The sequence below is a fragment of the Macrosteles quadrilineatus genome, unplaced genomic scaffold (assembly GCF_028750875.1).
Source record: "Macrosteles quadrilineatus isolate MER2022 unplaced genomic scaffold, UCM_ALF_1.0 Scaffold_2__2_contigs__length_208266976, whole genome shotgun sequence".
NCBI lineage: Eukaryota > Metazoa > Arthropoda > Insecta > Hemiptera > Cicadellidae > Macrosteles > Macrosteles quadrilineatus.
The window spans coordinates 180979819-180999063 of NW_026542595.1; the positions used below are offsets into that span (position 1 = coordinate 180979819).

The 19245-nt window shown below is 33.5% G+C and overlaps 1 protein-coding gene across 1 annotated transcript in view; it reads left to right on the top strand.

The window, feature by feature from the left end:
- The window catches only part of LOC128986492 (junctional adhesion molecule 2A-like), a 56699-nt gene that overhangs the window by 26435 nt on the left and 11019 nt on the right, over positions 1-19245 (top strand). Inside the window, exons 2-5 of the mRNA XM_054406894.1 lie at positions 16613-16743; positions 17115-17204; positions 18209-18344; positions 18577-18710. Of these exons, the coding sequence (XP_054262869.1) occupies positions 16613-16743; positions 17115-17204; positions 18209-18344; positions 18577-18710 (491 nt within the window). The remainder of the gene's footprint in view (positions 1-16612; positions 16744-17114; positions 17205-18208; positions 18345-18576; positions 18711-19245) is intronic.

The following is a 19245-nucleotide window of genomic DNA, read 5'->3' on the forward strand; positions in this document are numbered from 1 at the left end:
TGCGAAACGTTATCGTAAAATATATTGAAAAAGGCCAAACAAACTTGTGTTACAATCATAGTTGACACGACTAGGAGTTTACTACTCACATTTTTACAGTTGTTATTCAGAAAGTTCTGAGACATGTCATAACAATAACATTAGCATAACTATCAAAAACTCTCGCTAAACGAGTTGTATCAAAGGTCGAGTCTGTGAACTCGGGGAGTTCATACCGAGATTTTACAGTTCATTTTATTATCATCCATGTTTTATTGTGGAAGGCGCCAGGCAGATGTTTTAAATTGTTTTCTATTCTACTTAACTAAAGATTCACAATAAACTACACACAATAAACTTACTTATTGTCAACAACAAAAGCTTTGAAAATAATTTTAAATTTATTTTTTTTAGTCCCTCCATTGAGTTTATTGATTTCTGCGTTCTAGGGGTAAAATTCAGAACTAAGGTGAATAAACGCTTTATTTTCTACTTTCCGGGTGTTAAAAATATCGTTTGCGCGTGTTTTATTTCAAAATAATTAATCCTTCCTCCTTGATATAAAAATAGTATATTATTGGTACACCTAAATGGCTCTTTTCGACACGAGCCCATTTAAAATTAAGATGAATTTAATTATAATGTAATTATAATGATGAAGGCAAATCCGAACGTTAAAAAAGTGTAAGGTCTAAAAGACACTTTTGGTCCATGTAATGAACGATGGTGGTTTTCGTTAAACCACAGAAATATAATATAACTAATTCACTGAACAAAGGTTTCGTATTGCTTATTTTGATAATCTAGCTTTCATATTTCGTTTGTCTTATTATATTAACGAAGACCTATTATTGATGAACCTATTTAACTATAAGGCCTTGTTCACCTTTCAAAAATTTGGTTAACAAAATAGAAATGGAAATGGAAATGGGAATAGGAAAGGAAACAGAATCAGAAACAGAAACAGAAACTGAAGTTGAAGTTAAAGTTAAAACTAGATTAGTTTTGTAGAGAAAAGTAAATGGGGGTTATACGGGGTAGCTTTAGACGTGATATTTTATTTCGTCTTTGGGCCAGAAATTGTGCCTATAATAGTAGAGAGATCGGGGACACCCTGTATGTTGATCGAAACTACTTTCTTCGTCAAAAACTGTTTACAAAGAGAAAAATATACAGCTGATGCTCTTTCCAGCTGATTCGTGTCCACCCTAGGAACAAAATAACTGCTTTAACCCTACAATGCAAATATTAAATCACCTGTTTCGCATAAGTATGGCAAAATACATTTAATTTTATGGAAATAGTTATGAATTTGTCATCACCACCCTGGTCTTGTTTTGTAATTAACTCGGGTGATCAGAATCACTGAGCAGAAGGACGAGACAGGATTAATTTGATAGCTTTGTTTAATAATTTAATTACAAAGCTTATTCTACAGGCATTGCTATTCACCTTGCTCTGTCTTGTTCTTGATTACACTGTCTGATCACGGTTCAAATATCCAACAATTAGAATTCTACTTCAATACGGCTCAAAATATTAGTTGTATTGATTTCAATATTCCTTCTTTCAAAGTGTGACGTAATTATGGTACTATTAAAAGGAATGCATACAACTGAATCGTTAATATTAAATCGAAAATTGCATGACTAACTAAGAAAAGATATTGAACGATATTTAAACTATAATATAGTTATGTAAAAAAGTACCTAACCTAGTAAGCTGGATAAATCTGAAGGTATAGATGTATCTACAGAAATCACTCATCATTCACTTATTTCGAGCAACATGTACACTAGTGTTATTTATTTATTTACATATTTTATATTGATTTTTGTTTACTTTGAAAATGGCCTTAGAGCCGAAACTATAGTCAGTAAATATTTTGATAAATAATTTTACTTGGGTACTAAGTTTATTAATATTTAATCTTTATTTATATATAGATTTATTTTTATATATATATACGTCCGTGAACGCGATAACTTGAGTATTTTTGTCCGATTTTGATGAAATTTGGTTTAAAGGTGTAAGGCGAGATAAACTTGAATGAGTTCGCAAACCGGCATGATCGGACCACGGGAACGGGGTTTAACGGGGGCTTTTATGGGGTAAAAATGGTTTTTCTCATTTTTGACCCTCAAAACACAAAATTTCCCATTTTCTCTCTAGACCTTTTGAAAGAGCTTAAAAAAACAAATAATTTAGAATATCAAAGTGTTTTTGTACGGTTATTAGTCATGGAGAAAATTAAAAAATTGTAAATTTAAAATTCCCATGTTATTCTTATGGAGAATATTGTAAAATGTTGTAGTTTGCTTTTATATATATATATTTTGATCAAACTTGGCAAATTTATTTATTTTATACTAAGCTATTAATCTTTTACAAAAAAAAAAAAACTTTATTAATTTCCTTGTAGCAGCAAAACTAGGTACTTATTAAACCTAATGTTATTTAAATAGATTTAATTGAAAATCAATTCAGACAAATTGAAATTCGCTTAGTCGGCAGGTTTGCTGCGGCGGTGGTATTATATTACTTTATGATTTGGTCACATATTATCTGTTAATTGTAATGTTTGGATCAAATATTATTTTATAGTTTTTTTTTATTTATGAAGATTAAAAAAAAAGTTAAAATTGAACATTGAACTAATAAAATACAACACAAGTACAGTACTATCGACGACGCCACTACCCAAACTGCAGCGTCCTAGGAAAGGTACATAACCCCATCTGGGTAACGACCTATGAGATACTTTTATTGTTATTAGCTGGAGATACTTGTAACTTTGAATGTCTGGAATAAAACTATCCAAAAAGTTCTGGCAAGGGAACGTCTTCTTTGTTCAAAGATATTTGTAAAATCTGGCTTGGTTAGAACATTTCAAATGTCAGCCGTTTTATACTGTTAGCCCTTTAGTATTATGATTCGAGCTCGTAACGAAGGATGATTACGATTGAAAACTTATCTCAAAACTCTTACAATGGGCAATGATCTATGACAAACAATTAACAGTATTAAAGCTTGTTTGTGGACTTAACACGAGCCCACGTTTACGGAGAGTCCACACAATTAGTGCTTACTTACTATATTATTGGCTCTGTGGAGATTTGAACCAACAATGCCGAGAAAATTTTAACCATTAAAAGAGTTAAACCAACGTGTATTGTTTATTAGTGGTGTTTCAAACTATTCATTTACTGATTTTAAAATTTTCATCAAGAAAGATTCAAATATATTAAATGATCATGATACTATGTTTGAACTTGACGAAATCTAATGTTTCATCTTTAGTATGTACAGTATTACAACAAAAGAATGTCTGTCTATTGGTAAGAAGTGTTTCAATTTTTCAATTACTTAGACTTATCGAACACGCTAAAAAACTTGAAATTCTGCATTTATAATAAATACCAAAAACCCCTTCGGGTCATCTTTGATTCTATTTAATCACAACAAAATTATAAAAATACTATCGGCACACAAAAAGTACTTATTATGACGAAATATACTTAATTTCGATTGTAAGTCGCGGGTGTTACAAGTAGAATTATCCTGTATAACCTGAAGCCTTTTGGTGCTTCTATTTCTCTTATTTTATGGAAAGTTTTACAGTGTACTCTTTTGATAAATATTCAGGGGCAAGTGGCAGTTAATACATAAAAGGTTTGGTTTGGATAAAGTATGTAGTTTTAAAGTTTTTAAAATTTTAAAAAATAATCAGGCAACATCAAAACGACCTAAAGAACTATGACTGTAGTCAATGATTTTACACAAAGAAACTTTTAACAATTAACAATTACAACATTGTCGTATGTGTAACATCTCAACCTACGCCCCTGCCATGTCCCTGCTCGACGTGATGACGGCGCCAGTCGCTGTTGTCTAGGAAACACCCTTGCGGGAAACTGCAGGGAGAAGGGAGAGAATTACACTCATAACTCCCACGTCAAACGATCCGTAAGGTGTGTTGATGAGGTTGAGCGATTTACAAAAAAATGCGAGGTAGTTTCCACAAAAGTGGAAAATTATACTTAAAAATTACCTTTTGTGTTTTTTTTATGTACAATTGTAACTAAGAACTGCAGATTTTTCGGTAGCCTTCAGCAAAACAGTTGATACAATGTGTTGCAGGGCCAATAATTTATTATAATGATCAAACTAGCTAACTTCTAATAATTAAAGTTAAGCAGCTATTTATTGTGTTTGGATTGATCAGCTTACAGATACTTTTCAATATGTTTACTTTAATAAACCCCCGTTTTCTTCTCTTCCATCAACTCAGACAAGTTTTTGCTGTGATGGATGAAGCATCTCCATTGAATAAATCTGTCATTATCAAGAATACAATACCAAACACGCCATTTGTTGTTTGTCTTAGTTTCCTTGTTTTTCCACATCTTACAATATATGAATTGAACTGAAATCTTAACAAACGCATTGGCTTTAGTTGTATAAATCGAATGGTTGTTGGCAACTAGATTAATTATCGACACGGAAACTCTTACTCGTCGTAAAAAAATATTATTTACTTAAATTAAAATCAAATACGTCTAGTAAACCTAATCATATGAAAATATTTGTGGATGTGAATGTTTCGTAAGCTTTAAGTTAATTGAAATTAAGAAGGGACTCGTACTTGTTAAGTTGAATAAAAAACTGTACTTTTGAAAAGGGAAAACTATTCATAAATGGAAGTATTTCCATTGTAAAAATTCTGCTGATCCATAAATGTATGTAATACAATGAGGTCTTCAGCACTGTAAAATTGGGGTTTCACTTATTATTGTCTCAGTGTTTGTTAGACAGTATTAAATTCCCCTGTAAATGAATTGTATACATTACTGTAGAAAAATTATCAGGAGTACTACATGTTTTTTTATTATTTAAAATTAATTAATACAGGGTTTTATTTGATGTGGTAGTTATCAAACCCTCTTTAAAATTTGGAAGACTAAATCAAACACATTCATGCGCAAGGCCTTACTAATTACAGTAGAACGTAAGGAAAGTAGGCCTACCACTTCCTGTTCCTGTTGCTAACTAGATTATCTCGTTATTTTTGCAAATCACCCTCCTTTGTTGCGAATGTTCCACGTGCATCAAATTATGAGCAAATTTCCCCTTTCTACCTATTTCCCCTCCTCCAACGATTTCCCCTCACTCTAAGTTCACTTGGGGGGTCTTACAAATTTAAAAGGTGTTGCCTATATATCATTGGTGGGTTTAAAAATAAATTAATTGAATTCAATTCGTTCTTACCATTTACCAATGGATCACTATTTCAAACACTGCCATTGAGCCAATAACCAATAACCCATTACGAATTAAATAATAGTGAATATATTACGTAACAATAAAACCTCCATGTTTCATAAAACTTTACTTTTTGTAACTGTATACTGAAGTGAAAATTCTTAAACAATACCCACACACATTTTGAAACCATTCTTACAAAAATGACTAAAATATATTAACATAAATGAAACTAAAATCTAAAGATTGGATACCATTTATTTTTGCTAGTAAAAAATATTCCTAATAGAATTTTGGCTTGGGCAATAATTTATTTAGTACAGTAGGCTAATGTTATCATGATGAGGTGTTCAAATTAATTTGATTAAATGATCAAATCACAAATACAATCATAGTAAAAAACATAAACTATAAAATTGGGATTGGTAAAAGATTTAATCCATAAATTAATTTACTCATAAAATTGAAGCCAAGTAGAGTCAGCGTAAAACTTTAAAGATATTTCTCTGCAGCATTGATGTTTATCTTCAAGACTTATTCTGTCTTACTTTTTGGGGTCAAAAGTTAGTTATAACTAACTTATAGAGTATAAATACTCTTATCATGTAACAAATTTAACAAAACGTAAATTTATGTTTAGTATGAAATTTATTACAACTTAACATTTTGATCTCTTTGTAAGTAATTTTTCCTTTCCTATCCAAAGCAGCAAAGTTTGCCGACTTTCCCTCCCCCTTCCCCCATTTCCCTTTTCACTCACCCTTCACTTTTTTCCAGTCACAACAACTTGTTTACCAGCAAGATTAATGTTACTTTGTGCTTGCTGCGCCTTGTGTTGCCATATCTTTTTACTGAAAATTTCCCTTGAAGTAACATAACTCGTTTAAAGGCATAAGAGGTTATTCTATACAAGGTTTCCGATTATCTAAGTTCTCAATACAGTTTTCTCAACTGATTACAAATATTTCAAACATCCTTAGTGCAACACGTGTAGGTACAGAGTATAAAATCTCACCACATGGTGGTGAATAAACACATGATGTAAGACAATTTCAAAAGTATTATATGAGACTTTTTATAGTATATTAACAGGAATGAAATCATTATACACGAAATTCTTTATGAACGAAATTAAAAAGTATTGATTTTGTATTCCATATTAAGTGAGAATTGCAGATATGGCTCAATCCAGCTCTCTTAATTTAAACCTTTTAAATGGCATCTCAATAGGTGCCTTAAACAGGACAACACTTTCATCTCATATTAAACAATATATGAATTCTTTTTATTAAGATAATTGTATATATCCTATTGACCACATAGATGTTTTGAATGACATATGAAGCACCTTACTATGTATTTAACATAAGTCTGACCAAGTGAGGTAGCATCAAAATAATGATGCTGCGCTTATTCGGGATGTCTGATTATCAGACCGACCATTCGGAGGGAAGTTTGTACGGTGTCTTACCTCACTCAGGCGAATGCCGGAATGGTTCCCTCAAGGGCCATACCCCGCCAGGTAGAATCCTGGAATGGTTCCCTCAAGGGCCGTACCCCGCCAGGCAGAATCCTGGAATGGTTCCCTCAAGGGCCGTACCCCGGCAGGCAGAATCCTAGAATGGTTCCCTCAAGGGCCGTACCCCGCCAGGCAGAATCCTGGAATGGTTCCTCAAGGGCCGTACCCCTCCAGGCAGAATGGAAGACAGGACTTGGTCCTAATTCTGTTTAGTTAATAAAAACTCCCGTAAATATAAAATGTCTTGAAAAATAGTGAATAGAAATCAATCTATCATTTATGAACAATGGTTGAAGTTCGTTCGCTACGCTCACTCACCTTTACGTTGGAGCTCGTTCGCTGCGCTCACTTGCCTTCAAGTTAGCTCGTTCGCTACGCTAACTCGCCTCCAGGTTGAAGTTCGTTCGCTACGCTCACTCACCTTTTGGTTGGAAATTAGCTGTTGTCATAAATTAAAAAAAAATAATAGTACTGCACCCTGTTGGTAATCCTTGTAACTTTTATGCTATTGAACATCATAGAACAGAACCAACTTGTTTAATGGAAACAGCTGTTAAGATTCATTAATTCCTTTTAAATATGAAAAATCATAAGGTTAACATGGGGAACTACAGAGCCACTGGGGCGGAGCCCGAAAGGATTTTTGAGATAAGAATATGCTTTAATGTTAATCGGGAATGTGAGCTATCATCATGCCAAATTTCAGCCCAATCCATCCAGTAGTTTATGCGTGATTGAGCAACACACACACAAACACACACACAAACTTTCAAATTTATAATATTAGTAAGATAATTTTATTTCAACTTTTTCACTACTCTTTAAAATAATGTTAAGGTTAAAAAATAATTTTTGTGTCTGATAAAAAATATTTACAGCTCAATTTAAAATGTGTTTTAAAACAATTAAAAATTGTTTTAAGTGTTTTAAAAGCTATCTCATGGCCAGATTTGCTTGCTACAATAATTCAGCTTCTTTTCATAGAACAATAGCTGATAGCATAAAACATGCATAAATCATCAGGAGGTGTCTGATCCACAAAAATTGTGTAGGGTCCTCAAAGTAACATTTAAGTGTCTGTATTTTTGTAAGAAATAAAATTAATCTGTAAATTAATCCGTAAATTATCTGTAAATGTAATTAATCTGTGTATGTAAGCTGTAAAGTTAGCTGTGCTTTACAAAAATCTGGTGTTTAAGTATTTTAATATAAAAAATACAAGATCCAAGATCCAAATCGGTTTTCATTAAAACTTGGAAACACTTAAAAACAGAGAATTAACATATTTTACAGCCAGATTCAAAAGAGCTTTTAACAAATTATCTTGGACTCAAGGCTTGCCAGTAGATTTATTACCCTTCTGAAAAGAACTTTTCGCTCCCTTCAATATAGCAAGCACCATTTATAGCATTAGCAGACATTGAACTAATGAATTAAACTTCTGTGAGTTGCATTTTGGGTTTTAAAAAATTAATGCATTTGAATAATTCTGCTATTCTAAATAAACTCTCTATAGAAATAGTCAATAGTTTTTTTTTGTGTTTAGTAACAGAGATCTTTAGGATTGGGATGGAAATATTTTATGTTTCATAGTACTTTTTAAATGTTTTTGAATACATGTAAGGAAGTGATATATTAACATGATTGGTTGGTTCAGATATACAGGGTGTTTCAAAAAGAATCATCCGATTCCTTAGGTTTATAATTTGAAAACTAATAATCATATTAACATGAGGTTAATTTTATATTAAAGAGTAGCAAATAAAGTTTTTTACATACCATGGCCCCCTTTAGATGCACAGCATATGTGCAGCTTGCAATAAAAATTTACTCGGGTGGAAAAAAAATTGTGAACACAATTGGAAATTTTGAAAATAAATACCAATTTTTGAAAGTAGAGCGTTTTTTTTTTTTTGCGAAGGGGTGCGATTTTCGGAAAACGAGTGTCTTGTAGAAAATTTATTCCTGACCATGAAATATCTTTCAAATATTTGCTAGCTCTCTCAACGTTCTAGTTATAGCCATTAAAAAAACGCACTTTCTCGTTTTCAGATGACCACCACTTTGGATTTTTTTTTTTGGGGGGGGGGGGGAGTTAAAGTTTAAAAATGGGCTTTTTGGATATTTTCCGTGAAACTCGAGAACTTCGGATTCAGAGATGAGTAGCTGTGATTTTTCAAAACCGGATGATTCTTTTTGAAACACCCTGTATATATGTATATACTTGAAAAATTAAACAACCCATAACCAATTGTTTTGCAGATGTATCCTGAACATCAAAATATTCAGTCTAAAAAGTAAGATTTATGAAAATTGATCTGATCACAGAGATAAATCACTTTCGTGTGAAACAAACAGAACCAAACAGAGTAAACAATGTATGTGTGGGGAAGGGGAAGTGGTGTCAATATCTGGACCAATCAGAGGATACAAAAACAACCAATTGTAATCAAACCATTTCTTTAAGCATTAATTTACCAATCTTCAATTGATAACAGTTTGAATTTAAAATGATATGTTGGATTTATTTCACCAGCAATAATTTTACTTATCATCTTTGAGCATGAAGACTGTTTTTAATTTTTACTACCCTTTTTTGAATAGTGCTATGCCAATAACTAAAAAATTAAACCCAAATTACATTACTTGATCGTCCATATTAACGATATTTTCTTCACCTGCAGAAAATAATTTTAAAGTTTAGAGTTGGAAACGTAAAATTAAATTTAAAAAATGTTTTATCCTTACAAAACAGGTGTAAATAGGCTCAACCCCTTTAAGTTTCTCCAGTTTCAATACTCACCCAATAATTTTACATTTTTACTTGAACCATTAAAAACAATAACTTTCAATATTTTGGAGAGGTTTCAAATTGTAAATCTTTAGTTTTGCATTAATTCTTAACAAGAGAAATACACATAGCGAGCACATAATATAAGTCACCATCTAGCTTAGCTCCTCATTAAACCCTCATTAGAAAGAATATAATATAATATGTTTACCAAAGTTCATCAGTATCATATCATCATTGTATTTAATCCACCCCAAAGAGTCCTTAACTTCAATATTACCCATAACTCCTTTGAAACTGCAAATTTAGGGAAATTCTCTCTCTTTCATCAAAACCCAGTATAATTACTGCTAAGCTGCTTAGTGTTAAGAAGAAACTGAAAGGCCTAATCAGCAAATATTTTGAGACTTTGGAATGTTTTTCAAAAGTAAACCTGGTATTGGTTTTTTATCTGTGTCAAAGCTAATGACTTAAATGATTCTTTTTTTATTTGGTACTGTGTATCATTAAAAGTTTTTCCCTACAAACCTTTCCGACTGTGGAAAATGTACTCCTCAGGTTATTAAATCAACTAATTAGTAATCATCAAAAACTGCTTAACTCGCAGGGTAAAATCTCGATAGCATGGATTTCAACTGAAAACATGTCCACTTTTCAACAGAGTTAACTTAATTTTCAAGGGTAACTTTTCAATATCAATTATTAGTTTACTTAACCATATTCTGTAAGGTGTTCAGAATTTCCTCGGTGCCCTTTGGGGATTTGTTTCTTGCATCAAGGATATTAGTGACCCCTAATTTTACCAATAGACCTACTGTATTTAAAAGGTGTATATGGAGTAAGATTATCACTTTGATTAGACCAATTATCAACCACGCAAACAAAAGCTAATAGTCAAGATTGTCTAAAGGTAAAATTGCTAGGATGGTTGAAGAGATGAAGTAGGGGTGGCGCCAGATATTTCTGAGGCAATAAATTCAGATGAAAACAACACTTAATTTATTACATCATTAGCCTTCTTCGTTATCTCCTCTGGATCTTAAAACTTGACCATCTAAGGGTGTGTTTTTTGTTCATTTCCTGAGTTTCACAAGTTTATGTTAATCCATGCAGATACTTTTTGTCTTCCTTTGTTAGAGCTTACTCCTAAGTACCCAATTTTTATATTTGCTATTCTGGATAAATCAAAATATTTATTCTTTGTTCAAAATATTATAGTAGGGCCTAACAATCAAATTTGAAATTTACTTTCAACTGATTTGCTGGTCATGGCTCATTTTAGCAAATTTCCTATATTGGAAATAAGATATTACAGTAGGTCTCATGGCAAGACCTGATCCTGGAACCAATTAACTTTTCCGGTAGGTCTCATGGTAAGACCTGAACCCGGAACCAATTAACTTTTCGGGTCTAATGTCCCCAGAGGCCAAAAAACGACATAAGTTTTAATTCATATATAGAGGCCTATGGCCTATGAAAAATATATATAGGCCTATTATGTTTCCGATAACTCGAGCAAAATCATCTGATTTTTAATAAATTGGTACAAAGGTGTAAACCTATTTATTCTAACGTGTAAACCCGTTTATTCTAACGAGTTCGCAAAAATTGTTTCACAATTTGTTACCTATCCTTAAAACATAAAGTTTTACAATTTCTCTCTTAACCATTGTGAAGAGCTTGAAAAAAAAATGATTTAATACATCTAAATGTTTTTGTACAGTTAAAAATTCTAATAAATGTAAATTTTCAATTTCCACGTTCTTTTTAATATGGAGAATGAGTAAACTGTTATAATTTGCTTTTTTATGGATCTATTATGATCAAAAAAATAAAATCAGGTAAATGGAAATTTACTTAGTGTGCAAGTTTGCTGCGGCAAGGGTATTAAAACTTTTTTAATACAATTTTAAAACAGCCAGATGTAGGGTTAATAGGTTTTATTACCTACCTATGTTATTTTTGTGGTACAGTATAGGCCTACCTCCACACAAACTTTACCGTCCCACAATTATAGCAGTAGGTCAGTTAATTGGTCAAGTCAATTTTCTGCTAGATAGGTACAAAATATTGTTAAGTTTTTCTCTTACTAATAATAGTAATACTACTTCTTCTTACTAGTCTTACTAGTTCTTAGTAATATTATCATTACTAAACAGCGTTAAGTATGTTAGCATGATACACAAATATTATTACCATAAATATAAGGCCTAATATATTTAGATATTGTTGTTCAACATCACTATGAAAAGCAAGGGGCCTGCAACAGACCCCTGTGGCGCACCCCAGCATAACCTGCACACAGTCTGAATGCTGAGCTACCACCAATGTAGGACCCGGGGCCCGGTTACCTAAGAATGATATTTTATTTGCATCCAACGTTAGTTAAAGGCATAAAAATAAAGGTGAAAAATGCCATAAATAAAAGATCCAACAAGGTTTATTCACAGAAAAGATGAAAAAATAACTGTGCTACTGTATTAACTACTAATTTACTACTATATAATGAAAAAAATGTTCTTGAGCTGGATTAAGTCATCATTGTTCAAGAAACTGCTGTGATCGCTTCACCTTTGTTGAACTGGAATTTTTGAAGCTTACCTTTCACTTTCACGCCATGTTTTCTTAAAAATGTTCTCAAATTACTAGCTGTGTCGATTGAATGTGGGATGACATCAAATGTTTTGGTTCAGTTTTCATTCTCTTCATAGGTGTAGCCTTCCTCCTTGGCGATCTGTTTCAACCGACGTCTGATGTTTCTCTTCTGAACGCGTCCTAGCCTGTACCAGTGGGGTGTTTTCAGCGGAGTCAAGATGACAAAATAACTGTACTACCGTATTAACTACTAATTTACTACTATATAATGAAAAAAATATTCTTGAGCTGGATTAAGTCATCATTGTTCAAGAAACTGCTGTGATCGCTTCATCATTCATTTTGAAAGTAATCAGTAATGAGACTGTAGCCAAGAATTTTTGCTCCTTTTGGCTGAGCATCCTCCTGGAGTTGAGTGAAATTACCTATAAGATTATACAGGGCGTCCTCACCCTTGTTGAACTGGAATTTTTGAAGCTTACCTTTCACTTCCACGCCGTGTTTTCTTAAAAATGTTCTCAAATTACCAGCTGTGTCGATTGAATGTGGGATGACATCAAATGTTTTGGTTCGGTTTTCAATCTCTTCATAGGTGTAGCCTTCCTCCTTGGCGATCTGATTCAACCGACGTCTAATGTTTCTCTTCTGAACGCGTCCTAGCCTGTACCAGTTGTGTGTTTTCAGTGGAGTCACTGTAAGACTATGAAAAGTTTCTTCTGATTCGGGCACAGGTGGAATCAGTTTCTTCATACTCAGTATTTGATCTTCAAGTTGTTTTTTCTCAGTTTGGAGCCCACACGTCAATTCTACAAAACCCGCGATCTTATCTTTAATCTTTTTGTTGTCATTTTTTAGCTTTTTTACCGTCTTTTGCAAACAATGGATATCCTTTTTGAGATCTTTTTTCTGATTTTTGAGCTGTTCTGTCTTAATCTGTAGGCGCCTTACCTGTACCTTAAGCTTTTTTTCTCGCTTTTTAACAATTTTCAGCGAAAGATTTCTGTTTTCGTTTTGAATAATCTCAGGTGAATCCTCCACTTGGTCTCTAAAGGGATGGTTCCGGTTTCTATCCAGTTGAACATACCTGTTCAAGATCTCACTTAGAAGAATAAGGTTATCACTATCACTCAATGTGGTATCCAAAACGAAATTGGTTTTGTATTTTTTTGTGGTTTCATCATACTTAAGCCCCATTAGCTCTAAATAATTCTTAAAGGAATAATCTTGATTGGCATCCAAGTGAGGAAGTTTTCTAATCAAAACGGAACACATTGATATCTTATCAGCCATTGTGCAACAATCAGATTTTCTTTCTATCAGTTACCTGGTATTAGAATTGCACTGGTATACTTACAAAATAACTATCCACTGGGCACAACAAACACTGATCCACTCAAATCAATCAATATTATCTTCTTGCAATATAAGTAATGTTCGATTATTGCGCAACGTTGCAACTGGGACCAATAACACAAACACAACACTTGACCTTGATCTGCCGCCTAATCTGTCAGTTCAGTGCGGCGCGACTGCAGTGTCAGTATCAGTGCACTCCCGGTGTGCTGTAGGCCGAAACTGGACTAGATTGTGCAACTACTGAAGCGGAGCTGTGGGTGCAGACTACCAAGGTCAACCCGGAACCCGACAGTGAGTGGCATTCCCTCCAAATCGGGTTACGTGCCTTGTATTGTAGAAATGTAGATCGCTGGATGGTTACATCCGAGATTTAGCCTTATCAGGTGTAAAGGACCTTGTCCAGATGAATACGTGATGATAACTTGTTTTATTATGTGTATGAAGCCTATTAGCTGTTACCCGTCGGCTTCACCCAACAATCGGACATACTTTTAGTTTTTTTACACTATGGACCCCCCAAAAGGACCACTGACCAGTTATTAACCCTTAAGCGCGCTGGTTTTTTACGCTGGAGTGCGCAGGGGGGTCTCTAGAGGGTACAAACGGGTACAAAAACAATGTTTTTGATACTTATCCCTTTAAACTTTAGACGTAATATCTATATTCATTTTCTCATATTGTTGCGTAAATTTTATGATCCTACGTAATTTTATGATGTAATGTAATAATGGGTGTTAAAGAAGGGGAAACCGCAGTTGAACAAGTTTTATTGCAAACAAGTATTATTTTTAATTTTACAGAAGAGTAACATTTGTAAAATACCCCCGCCGCAGCAAACCTGCAGACTTAGCGAATTTCCATTTGCCTCATTGGATTTACACTAAAACGTCTCCTTAAATATATCACATTTATTCCCTATTTAAATAGAACTAGTGCAACTGTTGCTCGAATTCGAGCAATAGCAAAGTATTACAGGCATTATTTCAAAACGAACAACATAAGTCATAATTTCCGATGACTTAAAAGAGTCGACTCAAAGCTAATGTCATATAAAACATAGTCATCAATCACTCCACTCCTAGTCCAAGAATTTTAGGGATAAAACTGCCATTCGACCTAACAAATTTGGACTAAGTGGAAACTTTGCACAGTTGTTTAGTAAGCCTAAATAAATAAAATATCAAAAGTCCCCATAAATCCCGGCTGTGCTTCAACCGCCATCTTGGAAAATGGCGGCCAATTTTCACTTTTTTGAAAATATTTCACTCAGCTATTGGTATTAGAGAATTTTCGCAAATATAAAAGTTAAAGAACGTCTAAAAATACATCTTTTTTATATTACAAGGTTTGCTCTATCTCTAACGGTTATTGAGATAAATAATATAAGTAAGTATTAAATTTAAAATTCCCATGTTATTCTTAAGTAGGAAAACAAAATTGTTGCAGTTTGCTTATTTACGGATATATTTTGATCAAACTGGGCAAATTTATTTATTTCATACTGAGCTAATGATATGTAACATAAATACACGCTTTATTACTCTCCCCATAGCAGTAAACCTAGTACTCGTTAAATTTAAAGTTACCGTATTTAAATAGGGAATCTATCTTACATTTTTAGGAAGTATTTTAGTAATGATCCAGTCAGGCAAATGGACATTTATTTTTTGACATATTAACAATAGTTTTCCCCTATTAATATTAAAGTTTTAGAGTCCACTCACTATCTTTTCACTACTATGTAACTACTTACATGGCCTACTTATTACTCCCGGTATTGGTATAATTATTTTGTCAGTGAATATTAGGAAATCCAACCTTAAAATCCGGACTAAATGCGGCTGAGGCACGGCCGGAATTTGTGGGGACTTTTGCCATTTTCATCAAATAGGCTTAATGTGCTTAACTGTGCAAAATTTCAATTTAGTCCGGATTGTAAGGTTCAATATCCTAATATATACCTACAAAATAATTATACCGGGAGTAATAAGGTACCATGTAAGTTTTGAGTAGTTACATAGTAGTGACAAGATAGTAAGTGGGCTTTAAATCATAATATTAATAAGAAAAAAATATTGTTAATATGATTAACAAATGAATATCCATTTGCCTGACTGGATTTTTACTAAAAATATATCCTAAAAATGTAAGATATATTCCCTATTTAAATAACTTTAAATTTAAAGAGTACTAGGTTTAATGCTATAGGGAGGGTACTAAAGTGTACCATAACCCTTAGGCTCATAATAACGCTTCAATATACTAAATTATTTGTTTCTTTAAGCTCTACATAATGGTTTGGAAAGTAATTGTGAAATTTTGTGTTTTTAGGGTCAAAAATGGGGAAAACCTATTTTTACCCCATAAAACCCCCCATAAACCCCCATTCCCATAGTCCGATCATGCTGGTTCGCAAACTCATTCAAGTTTATCCTGCTTTACACCTTTAAACCAAATTTCATCAAAATCGGACAAAAATTACTCAAGTTATCGCGTTCACGGACACATATATACATATATAAAATTTTTAACGAATGGTGTTTTTGGCCTCTGGGGACATCAAAATGAAAAAGTAAATCGGTCCCGGGTCTAGGTCTTACCATGCCACCTACGGTAATAGCTTACTTCCCTATAGGGAAATTCGCTAAAACCATGGTAGCAGTAAATATGTCATGAATTAATACATTTCCTGCTTTATAGAAAATACTCTAGCCTACAAATAATTCAAAAAATTAAAAACTTGCTTTGCTAATGTATGTTTTTTATTAAACATCCTCGTCCAGTGGTTGGTTTAGGAGTCATTTGAAACACACTTCACCAATATTTTACATTTGTCCCTGGCACATTGTTTTTTTTTTAAAGGTTTTACACTTAAATTTGATCTTGGCATCTTTTTGTCGTGGGCAGATGGTGCACCGTGCCTTTTTCACTGGGAGGCTAGCTCAGTGAATTGTATGGTTGGACATCTCCAAACAATTGGTTTACAGATACTGTACTAAGTTTTTTGGCAAACTTTATTATGAAAATTATAAATAATAAATATGCTATAAAATTTATTAATACACTAACAACAAAAAAGTCTCATATCAGTAAATTTTCTTTTGTGGCAGCCACTTCATCAGTTGCGCTGAGTCAAGTGCGAGTGAAAGTACCAGACGCAGTGCTGTATGGAGAGCCGGCAGTGCTCCATTGTTTCTACGATCTTGAGACTGATTCGCTATACTCCGTCAAGTGGTACAAGGTATTTTATGACTTCACTTTATTGCTTAGCGACTCAAAATACGCACGCACTCAAGTGTCTATCACTGTCTCGAAGAATAATTGATAATTGATACAGTAATTGAAGTTGAAACAGTTGAAACAAGCATACTCTCATAAAAAGATGTAAGGGGTGCTGCTAGTCAATTAGAGAGTAGAGTTTTTTTCCTGAAGGCCTAGTTTCAAATCCTGGTTATGTGGTAAGGATCACCTAACTAGAAACTTGAAAAAAGTATTAAAATTCATTTTTCTAAACATTGTTAAGTGTTTTTTTTTTTTGAGAACTAGGAAAAATCACTGCTAAAATGATCAGAACATTCGCAGAATTTATTATGTTATCCTGTTATGTTCTAGGGCCAGCAAGAATTCTACAGGTTTACTCCCAGAGAGAACCCTCCTGTGAAGATATTTCCCATACATGGAATGCCTCAACTGCAAGTCCAGGTTAGGTTTACAGGATATTTTTGTCATTTGTTTTGTGAATTCCACAGCACATTTAAGAGTTTTAAGTAAGAGTATGTATAACATTATTAGCTTGTTGATACCTATAAGGTGAACCAAATTTATAAACGTAATTTTTATTGATCAATTTGTATTGGCCATTTTAAAGACCACTGGGTTCAGAAAGCCATAGTAGGCTCAAACTGGCAAATTTTGAATTTGAAACTGAATACTCAAACCAATAAAAGTAGCTGAATGTAGGGCTTGCCCACTTAAGCTTAAAAAAGTCTTATCATCGGATGCTCCTAAGAGAATTTAGAATCTTTTTGATTGTTTGTAAATAGACTCAGCTGTCACCTTGATCATTATAATGTCCTATTAGAATAATCAGCTGATCTTAGTCTGGAACAAACCTGTTGTCTCATTCATTCAACACCCATCCTCATCAGTCATCCTTCAACTTAAAATACACACCCAAATCTAACCTGTTCACTCGGCAATTTTTCTTCTAAGTCATGCTGAAATCTACATGCAAACTTGAGTTTGACTGTTAAATTCTCTGTGTTTCACAAACAGTTGAGATCTGCATGTTTAAAAACCAAGATTCGTAAGAATAGTTGTAAGAAGGTTATAACATAGATTATAATCATCTTCTAGACCCCGATCTATATTCACTATCCAAGACCCTCATTTCGCCGTCTCTGAAATAAAGCGTAAAACATTTCCAGGATCCAAGGATGTAGTGGTAGGACATTAAAATTTAAATAATCTCTCGTACAGGAGGTAGAGTCTAATAGAGAGCAGGACTTTGGTCCCTGAGGTTCCTGTTGAACCATCCTGCAACAATCCTGCTGATCACCAATAGATTTTATCTTAGTAATATTGTCGCGACCGGAGTGTCGCATGGAGGCATGGAGATGCCTTATAGAAAATAATGTGTAAAACTGTTCCAAGAAGCTTAGCATCTTAGGATGTAAAGGCAAAATAAAATACAATCTGTTGTACAGGAGGTCAAGTCTAATGCCACCCAGGTGACGCTTCGCAAGGTGTTGCCAGTTATGTCCGGCCACTACAGCTGTGAAGTGTCAGCTGATGCTCCGTCCTTCCAAACTGCTTTGGTCACCGGCAAAATGAAAGTCGTCAGTAAGTACAGACTTTATGTGTCTTTTTACTTTCTATACTGTACTTTAGAAAATTCAAACAAATGACTCTACAATGTAAGGACTATAAGGATGTTATTTCTTTAAATTTAACTTAAATCTTAACATTTTTACATTGTCAGACAATCGCTATGAACTATAACCCTAATTTATGTTCATACAACATTTTTATGGTCTTCAGACTGTAAAGGCTCTTATAATTTGTCTGTGACTAGCTCCACCTCGACACTCGCCCTCCCTGCATGGTTTGAGGCCGAGGTACAGAGTCGGGGAAAGACTCAGGGTCAACTGTACATCAGCTGAGAGTCTTCCAGCTGCCAACCTATCTTGGCTCATCAATGGACATCAGGTGTGCCAACTTAAACCATAAGTGCATATACTATGTAGTATAACCAGACTTCTCATCCTATTATAAATTCGGAAGCCTGTTTTGTGTTGGTAATGTTTGAGTGTGTTACATTTAAATAACTTCTTATCTTATTCAACTATCAAGGGTAAACTTTTAACAATTTGTGCTTCCTTTGGATATGCTGTAGGATACAAACAGTAAACAAACCCACCCTTACATGGACCGGACAGGACAAACCTTAAACTGTCTTAAGCTGATCTTTAAAGATGATAAATCCACTATAGGAGCATGTTTTAACTATGATGTATTGGTAAGTAGGGTCTAATCTGTTTGCGTGTGACTTTTTCATTAAGAAACTCATTTACAGATCCTCAATATGTAAAATCTTATATTTGAAATTCAGGATAGTTGTGATAATGAAATACAGTGGAGGTAAATCCTTTTGATCCTAGTTGCTTGTTTGAGCAATGCATTTATATACTGTACATAGACATAATAATACTACTCAACATTCTGACTATAAATATGTTAGAAT